This window comes from Anabrus simplex, chromosome X (genome assembly GCF_040414725.1).
Source record: "Anabrus simplex isolate iqAnaSimp1 chromosome X, ASM4041472v1, whole genome shotgun sequence".
Taxonomy (NCBI): Eukaryota; Metazoa; Arthropoda; class Insecta; order Orthoptera; family Tettigoniidae; genus Anabrus; species Anabrus simplex.
Genome location: NC_090279.1, coordinates 77,359,853 through 77,370,335, shown reverse-complemented (window position 1 = coordinate 77,370,335; position 10,483 = coordinate 77,359,853). Strand labels below are relative to the sequence as shown.

At 38.7% G+C, this 10,483-nt stretch overlaps 1 protein-coding gene across 1 annotated transcript; it reads right to left on the bottom strand.

Annotated features, from left to right (window-relative positions):
* Window positions 1-9,365: 9,365 nt before the first annotated feature.
* Window positions 9,366-10,265, bottom strand: LOC137503294 (zinc finger protein ZFP2-like; the record flags this gene model as incomplete). Its single annotated transcript, XM_068230840.1, has 1 exon — window positions 9,366-10,265. A coding segment is annotated over exon 1 (900 nt), but the record flags the coding sequence as incomplete, so codon positions are not given.
* Window positions 10,266-10,483: the final 218 nt, after the last annotated feature.

Sequence of the window (10,483 nt, the reverse complement as noted above, 5' to 3'; positions counted from 1 at the left end):
CCAGGGAGCCACTTGTTTAAGAAGTACCTATTCGAGTTGAGCATTTCCCAAGCTACTACAACTCCAAACTATCCAAACACATCTTACGCCGAGAGAATGAACAGGAACCTGAAATCTTCCCTGATTGCATATCATCACAATAACCAATCCAAGTGGGATTCTTGCCAACACTGGTTAGCCCATGCCTTCAATTCTGCCACACACGAATCTCATAGTAAAACTCCCATGTTCCTTATGTTCTGTTACACCCCGTATTCTCCTATGTCCAACGAACTCGGTATTGATAATCTTCCCGACCTGCATAAACCCAACTATGTTCAGAAGAAGAAATTGTCGGTATCCTGTAAGACAGGCAGAGATAAGTACAACGAATGTAGAAAGTCAACTAGGTTGAAAGTTAGTGATCAAGTTTTTGTCAGGTCCTATCCCATTAGTAAAGAAATTAACAAACTTTATGCTAAGCTTGCTCCTAGGTATCAAAGTCCCTGTACTATTTTACAGTTTTTATCTCCAGTATCGGTACTAGGGAGTGACCCCATCACCAAGTGGTTTAGGCGAGTTCAATTTTCCCAGTTAAAATCAGGTTATGTGTGATCCCTTTTCTCTCTTAAGGGCTTCTTGATAATACGTATGGTATGTAGTTCGGACCTGCGGATGAGGGCTACATTTCAGTGAGAAAATTTGTTTAATTATCTTTAGATTATTTTGTAACTATTCTGGTTGCGTGTGAATTTTATTTAGTAACTTTTCCATGTATAGTATTTTTGTTTTGAGTATTGCTTCCTGACCGTATGACCTTTTTCTCTCCAGAAATTGTTGTTTAGTAGTGTGCGAATTAATTACAACGTGTTATGATTTTCTGCACCAAATCTTCTGCATTCATGTCTCATGTGAATCTTAATATCACCGTGTAGTAGCTTACTACCGTGTACTTGTTACCATTGTATTTTAAAATGTGATTGTGGTTCGTGGCGTGTGGATACTTTCACTTGTGCTATTGGCACCTATTTATTTAATCGTTAATATCTCATTGCTCCTTTGGTTTGGGTGCATGCCTGCTCTGTCCATCATAAATTAATTCTATCCTGATCATTGAAGATTACTAAATTTTCATCATTAATTTAATTATGTATTATGTAGAAGCCTTTGTCTTGTAGCAAATTTTGGAAAATTGTATATAATATTAGGTCTGTGCATTGTTGTTCACTGGTATGAAAACTGTTAAGGTGTCCTAACCTGTATTTATCTTTAACTGTTCTAGTATTGTATTGCCTATGTCTTGTTATCCGACATTAATTTGGTGATATAACTGTCTATTCCGGTTGTGGTATTGTTAGGTGTGCATTAAACGAACCGAGTAATCTGTTAGGTTAGTTTATTTATTTGGGGGGTTGACTAGGAACTGAATAGTACCCTGTGTTAGATCCTATTTGTTGAGTTTTGGATTTGCCTGTGGATATTGGTTATTGCGGAACTCTGTCGATCGGACTTGGTGGTGGTTGGCTGTTTGCCTTTACGGCATGGACTTAACTGTCTTCACTGCTTTCGGTCTCCAACTTCTGGTAGTACGATTTCCTAATTTCCGATTGGTCTCATGCCCAACTTTTAATCATTTCTGTAATCAGTTGTGAATTACCCGTTAACTGAGTGATCTATTTCTAGTAATTCCTGTCCTTTTGATTTTCTGGTGAGTAAAATTTTACCCTATCGACCTTCTCAAAATTAGGCATCTGGGTTTTTCTTTCTGGTAATGGTGGTTAACTACGTTGTTATTTGTTGTATTTTTGGGGCGCATGTGGTATTAATTCTGCATTCTTCTACAGACCTTACTTGCCTGGTTTGTCTCTAAATTGGTGTATTATTCATGAAGTGTGTTAATCTATTGAGTTGTAACGTCAATGTCGTCCTACCTCGTCTACTTGTTATGGTGGTGTTATTTTTCACAAATTGCACCAATGGTTTCTCTCCTTTCGAACCTAGTAGGTAATGGTTTTGGTCCTGAGTTAGTTACGTTGTAACGTACGTGATTTTGTTTTAAGCTTGCATTGTGAGGTGGCATGATGGCTTCACGGCATGTCGTTGAGGGTAGTTAGTGCTCCCTTCCCCCCTTTTTTGCTAACGCATGTCCATTGAGATTCATTAAGGTTGTATTGTTATTGTGTTGTATAATTAAATTGTTATAACACTTCAGTATGGTCGGTATTGCATTTAATTTACCCCTGTGTGCCCGTAGATTGGGAAATAAATCCTGGCATGGGTTTACCACTCTTCTTAGAAAAACCTGGTCTGCTTGCATGTAATTTGTGATTCCTGTATGACCTGGTCTATTCTTGTTTTGTTTTAATTCTCTGCATACTCAGGTAATCTGACGTCATCATGTATTTATCCTGTACTATAAAGTTCATTTTGGATTAACCTGCCAGTCTATTGGTCCTTTTCTCTCCGGAGTGTTAGTATCCGTTGCTATTAATTTTTGGTCATCTTGCCGTTCTGCGGGGCGCCAGTTGAGTATGGGATTAACTAGTGCTTCATAGGTGGTATTAAAGCCTCCCACTATTCGATGATCGGGTCTTTTCGTGGTGTTTTCTCCTTCTTCACCGTTCTATTGAGCGTTTTCCGTCGTCCTAGTTCATGATCTACCATTTAAATTTTATTTACCTTGTTTCATATATATTTCGCACGGTACCTGTGGCTGTGTGGCTACAGTGTGAGTCTATGGATGTCACTTGTTACTAATCCGGATTTGTCCGAGGTCCCTTGTGGATAACCGGTAGGGAATCGTGTCAGGTCTCTGCTCTCATTTCCAAATTGGATACTTAATTGAGGGGTATTTCTAAACCATTTATTTAAATGAGTATTCCAATGTTGATGTATATGTTTGAAAATTCGGTGAAGTCGTGAGGAATATAATTTAAGATTGGGTGACACTTATGAATTTCTTTCTGCCATTTTCTGTCCTACTCCACCATGGTGTTAATGATTGTGTTATTATGAGTAACTATATCCTAATACTATTCTTCACTTGGTGTTGCTGATAGCTCGTTGCTGTTACGCGTATCCACCATCTGAAATATCTTGAAGTCTCGAACTGCAGCTAACTATATTCATCTTGCCTTGAGTAATTAATTACCGTAACCCATGGATATTGACCTTTCTCTCATATCCAGTTTCTCAGTGTTTCTCTTATTTGTGAGTATAACTATATCTGATCTTATCTCTTCTTTAGACGGGTTATGCATGGAGTGTATACGTAGCATTACAATTGATTAATTGCAAAATATAATTTCTAGATTTTGGTCATGTATTTAATGGGTTTAAAAATTTATTTATTGGCTCACTGATAAGTGATTCTACTCCACTGATTTAAAAAATTCATTGTAATTTTAATTAACTTGGATTACTGTGTAATGTGTTATTGCTTCGCAACATGTTCTCCCTTGGTCAACGTCTGGTTATTTTGAAATTATGTGTGGATTGCTATTCTCTTAGTATTTCAATTCTGGAAATGATTTGACATCTCTGGGTATGTCATCTATATGAAGAGTACTGTCGGTGTGGCTGTGATCGATAATTTGATGTGTTTCCTGCTGTGTTATCATGCATTGCTGGATCAGGTGTTGTGATCTGTAGCGTGTTCTTACTTGATTGATGTCTGGACTTATTGAACTTACCATGTTTGTGGTTTGTTGTATTCTGTCAGTATTTTCTTTCCTAAGCTTAACTTATTTCCTTGTATTGTGTATGTTTGAAGTGGTATGTCTATGCAGCGGTAGCTTCTCGTTTTCATTGTTGCTGGTGGTGCCTTTATTATGTGGCATTCCGATAGGGTTGCTGACGTGCACAGAAAACTAATTTGAGGAGATGACTATCTTTAATTTTCAAGTTAATTCTTTTCCTTATATGTTGTGCATAAAATTTCTGGCGATATATTTAATTTTAGCATGATATATTTATGGTTATATATTTCCTAGTACCTGCTCAAGGGTTGTTTAGGTAATTATTGTATTCCATTTTAATCCTGTTCTCCTTTTGCTCTTACTAGTAGTTGTATCCAATGCCATACTGTAGTCTTAAGTCAAGTTAATCCAATTTAAGATTATGTAAAGGATTTACCTGTTGGATCTTGTGATCTTATTACATGCTCACCAATCTTGTTTTCCTCTATTTGTTCATTTCTTTTCCTTGCCCTTCTGGGCGTTTTTCATTTGTTAAATTAGTTTATGCCACCCTAGCAATAATAATAAAATTGAAACCAAATAAAGGCGTTTCTTAACTTACGCAAGTCCGATAAACAATACTAAAATGAATGTCTAACATGTGATAATCTCAGTTTGGGTGTATAATCGCGTGCATTTAAATCTAAGAAGGTTTATTATTCTACCAGTGAACATTTAGGAAGTTGTTCAGTTGTGTGTGTGTACCACAAAGTAACGAAATCTTTGAACAATTGATACATATGAACTTGCGAGACTTGTTTATTGGAATTAAAACTTAGCAAATGATCTGGAGCATGAGTGTCACCATTTATCTAGAACATTAACAGATTTACCTGCGACTTGCGTGTAGCACCCCTTTAATGCATTGGACTTCTTAATGATTGAAAGTAACTGGACAGCTAGTGTCATTTAAATGCACTCAATTGTTTTTTACTCAATTCATATATGTTTTGGTTCCTAATTGACTATTGGATTCATCTTGCTGGTGGTGCATAAACTGGGACATGTGATCGGTGGTCATTTTCTTATTCGGACTCTTCCATCAAAAACTCAGCTTGTATCCAGACCACTACCTTATGAAAGTCATTATATGTTGTATATGTGGAGCTTCGGGGAAGGAGACTATTACCGGATTAAGAATTTATACCTCTCTGTGAATACTTTAGTGCTGGCTGCATGGCCATTGAAATTCGTGTCCTTAATGTGGTTTGCCGCTGCGTTATTCATCAAGTGATTCATGGTCACAGATACCATGGTTTTCAATATTTATAAACATTAACTTCCGCCGGCTTTAAAGTTATTAATGTGCCCATCTGTGGTGTATGGCCAGACAGTGCCTTTTCCAGTATTCTCGTGCATTCTAGTGTCGTCGGTATGAACCATCTCGCCACTCTCCCCCTCCAACGAGCGAGTATGCGCACGTAAACATTGCGACTGTGGTCTGACATGTAGGCTTCTGGCCAGTCGCCATTAAGGTTTTGCTAGTGAGCTGTGATGGAAGGACGGAGTGCTTCTCCGCTTGGCGGGGTGGATAGAGTGATTATCATGGACCCAGGGTGACGTTCGCTTGATACGGCTTATGCACTCTTGAACTGTGAAAGTTAATTTTAAATTTTATTACCATTTAATGTACCTTGCCTGGAATTTTTGAGTGCACTCTAACGATTACCTTCACCATACGTAAGTCTGGATATGACGCTGAAGCGAACTCACGACTATGGCAAGATACACTGTAAGTGTTTTTTCAACTCATCTTTAATATGTTCCACCTGGTGAACTGAATATTTCAAAATGTGAAGTGCGTACCACGACAGGATGTAACTTTGCATCAACTTAACTCTACGTTTTAGCCGTGCGGTGTTTGAACACTATTCGAGTCAAAAACTTATATGTAAACTACTTTTGTTTACCAGGGACTTGCACCTGCTGTGAATTAATATTAATTCTTATTCTTGGAAATTGTAAATTTAATACTCAATGTTTGGTAGCGGCTTTCTAGCCCTAATAATTAGGGGTTAATGCAATGTTTTGGCAGGGTTATTAACCAAGCGAGTTACTGCAAGGATGTGGAACAAACCTTCGTTTTCCATCTTAATTTTCCTACCTCCGAGTTATATTATTAAATTAATTTGTTTGGTATTTTCGTGATTTTTCGACGTCCAGTTTTTCTTTTGTCTCTTAATATGTACATGCCTATTGTTTGGTGGCCTATGATTGGCCATTTTCCTTAACTACCTAGCGTGTTTTCGTTGCCATCGGAATATTATATTAATTGATGGTGATGCTGATTGTTGATGGATATTGGTGGAAATGAATTGATTTCCCTGTTATGAATTTAGTATTGTGTGTTGTTTAACCTGTTTTTCTTTTAATTAATTTTGGCATTTTTGTCTCCCTGTTGGCATATTTTCCTACCCTGTGTCATGGACGTTATTATTATTATTATTTTTGGGGTAAACTAATTCTTGGAAAATTGATCGTAATATTCCACCCTTCCTTGTGAGAGCTCCTTGGAATATACCACAAATAACGTTTCAGTATCAAGAAAATCACTATTTAGGTACAACTATATTACCATTCTCTAAAAGAGGGGGTGTTTCACTGACATGGACATGACACATATGAAAAAAGATTTCAAAGTCTTTTACGACTTACTGGAATCAAAAATGATAACCTCCCTAAAACCAGTAGCTAATAATAATGAAACTGAAGCAAAGATTTATTTAAATCCAGAGAATTGGTCAGACAGACAAAGGTCTGCCTTCCAAAAATTAAAATTACCAAGTTTCGACAGAGACATAATGTTGTGACTATACTTCAAGGGCAATTTTTGAAATAAGATCACTAGAAATTAAGGCCTAACTGGAATCAAAAGTTTCAAAGTATCACCTTGTCCCTGAAAGTTTAGACAAAGAAAACCCTAGAAAAACATTGCCATGATTGAACCAAATATAACCATACTGTAGAACTTAATTCATAACTACTACCGCTGCCCTAAGCTGATTGCATAGGAGTATGCGAAGCACATCTTTGAATGTACAAATAAGCTCTGCCCTACTTGTAGCATTATAATGAAGTTAGACATTATTATCAGCATCTCGACATGTTCATTAAGGCTCGTCTCTACCCCATTTAATCCTTCTAATCTGAATGGGTTGCATCGACCCAGATTTAATATTCAATTGCTTGTAACTGACAAAATATGAACTGTATATGCCAAAAAACTTGTGTATTTGTTCATCTCCTTTAGTAGGTATTGACATGATTTAAAAATATTTTTCAGTTGTTGACTACTCTACCAGTTCAAAAAATTACATATATGATGAATGGATCAAATGGACATATCCATTAATATCAATGCTGCCCTACTTGCTGGTCACTACACAAACAATGTTCGACTACCTCCACGACTAGGGAGTGCTGCATTGTTTCTGTGATCAAATATGGCTGGTCATCAGCGGTCAATCAGAAATCTATATGAAATATATTATATGAAATTAGTGAGAGTAAACATGAAGAGGAAGCTGATGATGCATTGGCTGATCCTGAATTTGTTTTTTCCAAAAAACTGATGACGATCACGTTTCTCTGAAGGGAGAAGAAAATGACGAGCTCCAAGTTTCTGGTTATAAACTACAAGATGAGACTGACTCTGTACAAAAAGAAGTGTACATATCTCAAAATGGGACGGAACGGAGAAAACAACCATATTGACAATCAGGTGTAAGGTATGTTCCACATTCAGCAGAACCCCTATTTAACGTTTTTTACAGGGAACTGAATTTTTATTGTTAAATGGGGGTTAACATAAATTGTGCCATCATACATTATTTACACAATGACAGCAATAAAGGGAGATATCTACATAATACACTGTACTGTAGTTACAGTTTGTGCTTCATTTTGACAATTTTCTGTTGGTGAATGCAAATCTCTTCAGTTTAATGTTCTTCTTATAAGGTTATGCATGATTTTTCATAAAAGGCGGGAAAGATACTGAACTCACACAAACCCATTAAAATTACTACAGAACAGCAATCAGTTTGTTTAAACATTATTGCGGATGTTTTCCAAGCAGCAGCTGACTCATTAGCATGTATTTTCTAATTCCAATAGACTGAGCACCCATTATACATTTCCTTCTTAAGAACTGCAATAGCATCAGTCCAGAGGATTGTTGCAAACATTGCCAGTTTCCTATTTCAAGCGGCATCACCTAACCAAGGTATCAATTGCAAGAAATCAGCTTCATTTCCCGTATCAAATCCTATTTACAAAGAAACAGTAACAGTAAAAATGTCCACCTATTTGATACTTATATTTGCATTAAGCAAATCAATTAATCACACACAGTACATGTTTCATTCCATTTTGAAACATCTTCAGCTGTATTACATTGCTTAGGTGAAAGCATTAAGTATTTATCACTTTAAGAACATCTCAAACAGGTACCTTGTTTTTCTTGAAATCTACATGGGTCCGCATATGATCGCTTAGTTTGCCTCTATTTATGCCTCGCCTGTATGTCTCCGCATATGTTCGTTAAGATTGCCTCTCTTTATGAATGAGTTGCCACATACATTGCACCTGTAAGGCTTCTTGCTTGTATGGGTCCGGATATGATCGGTTAGTTTGGCTCTCTTTATGACTCGCCTGTATGTCTCCGCATATGTTCGTTCAGATTGCCTCTCTTTATGAATGATTCGCCACAGACATTGCGGCTGTATGGCTTCTCGCCAGTATGGGTCCGCATATGTTCGGTAAGTTTGCCTCTCTTTATGAATGATTTGCCACAGACATTGTAGCTGTATGCCTTCCCGCCTGTACGGGTCCCCATATGACCGGTTAGAAAGCCTTTCTGTATGAATGATTTGCTACAGACATTGCAGCTATCTGGCTTCTCGCCTGTATGGGTCAGCATGTGATCGGTCAGACTGCCTTTCCTAGTGAATGATTTGCCACAGACATTGCACCTGTAAGTCTTCTCGCCTGTATGGGTTCGCATATGTTCGGTTAGTTTGCCTCTCTTTATGACTCGCCTGTATGTCTCCACAATTGTGCGGTAATTTTGCATCTCTTTATGAATGATTTGCCACAGACGTTGTAGCTGTATGGCTTCCCGCCTGTATGGGTCCCCATATGACCGGTTAGAAAGCCTTCCTGTAGGAATGATTTGCCACAGACATCGCAGCTGTTTGGCTTCTCGCCTGTATAGGTCCGCATATGACCGGCCAGACTGCCTTTCCTTGTGAATGATTTGAAACAGACATTGCAACTGTAAGGCTTCTCGCTTGTATGGGTCCGCATATGATCGCTTAGTTTGGCTCTCTTTATGCCTCGCCTGCATGTCTCAGCATATGTTCATTAAGATTGCCTCTCTTTATGAATGAGTTGCCACACACATTGCAACTGTAAGGCTTCTTGCTTGTATGGGTCCGGATATGATCGGTTAGTTTGGCTCTCTTTATGACTCGCCTGCATGGGTAAGCACATTTTCGGTTAGTTAGCTTCTCTTTATGAATGATTCGCCACAGACATTGCCACTGTGTGGCTTATCGCCAGTATGGGTCCGCATATGTTCGGTTAGTTTGCCTCTCGTTATGACTCGCCTGTATGTCTCCGCATATGTCCGGTAAGTTTACCTCTCTGTATGAATGATTTGCCACAGACATTGCAGCTGTATGGCTTCTCGCCTGTATGGGTATGCATATGATCGGTCAGACTGCCTTTTGTTGAGAATGATTTGCCACAGACATTGCACCTGTAAGGCTTCTCGCCTGTATGGGTCCGCATATGTTCGGTTAGTTTAGCTCTCTGTGTGATTGATTTGCCACAGACATTGCAGCTGTATGGCCTCTCGCCTGTATGGGTAAGCATATGATAGGTGAGACTGCCTTTTGTTGAGAATGATTTGCCACAGACATTGCACCTGTAAGGCTTCTCGCCTGTATGGGTCCGCATATGTTCGGTTAGTTTACCTCTCTGTGTGAATGATTTGCCACAGACATTGCAGCTGTATGGCTTCTCGACTTTATGGGTAAGCACATGTTGGGTCAGACTACCTTTCGTTGTCAATGATTTGCCACAGACATTGCATCTGTAAGGCTTGTCACCTGTATGCGTCCGCATATGTTCGGTAATTTTACGTCTCTGTATGAATGATTTGCCACAGACATTGCAGATGTATGGCTTCTCGCCTGTATGGGTAAGCATATGATTGGTCAGACTGGCTTTCGTTGTGAATGATTTGCCACAGACATTGCACTTGTCAGGCTTCTCGCCTGTATGGGTCATCCTATGTTCGGTTAGGTTACATTTCCGTACGAATGATTTGCCACAGACATTGCAGCTGTATGGCTTCTCGCCTGTATGGGTCCGCATATGATCGGTCAGATGGCCTTTTTTTGTGAATGATTTGCCGCACACTTTGCAACTGTATGGCTTCTCGCCTGTATGAGTACGCATATGACCAGTTAGAATGCATTTCAGTATGAATGATTTGCCACAGACATGGCAACTGTATGGCTTATCGCCTGTATGGGTCCGCATATGGTCGGTTAGTTTACCTCCCTGTGTGAATGATTTGTCACAGACATTGCACCTGTATGGCTTCTCGCCTGTATGGGTCCGCATATGACGGGTAGACTGCCTTTCTGAATGAATGACTTGCTACAGACATTGCACCTGTTTGGCTTCTCTCCTGTTTGAGTCAGCTTGTGATAATATAAACTGCTTTTCTTGGCATATGATTTGCAACATACAGTGTA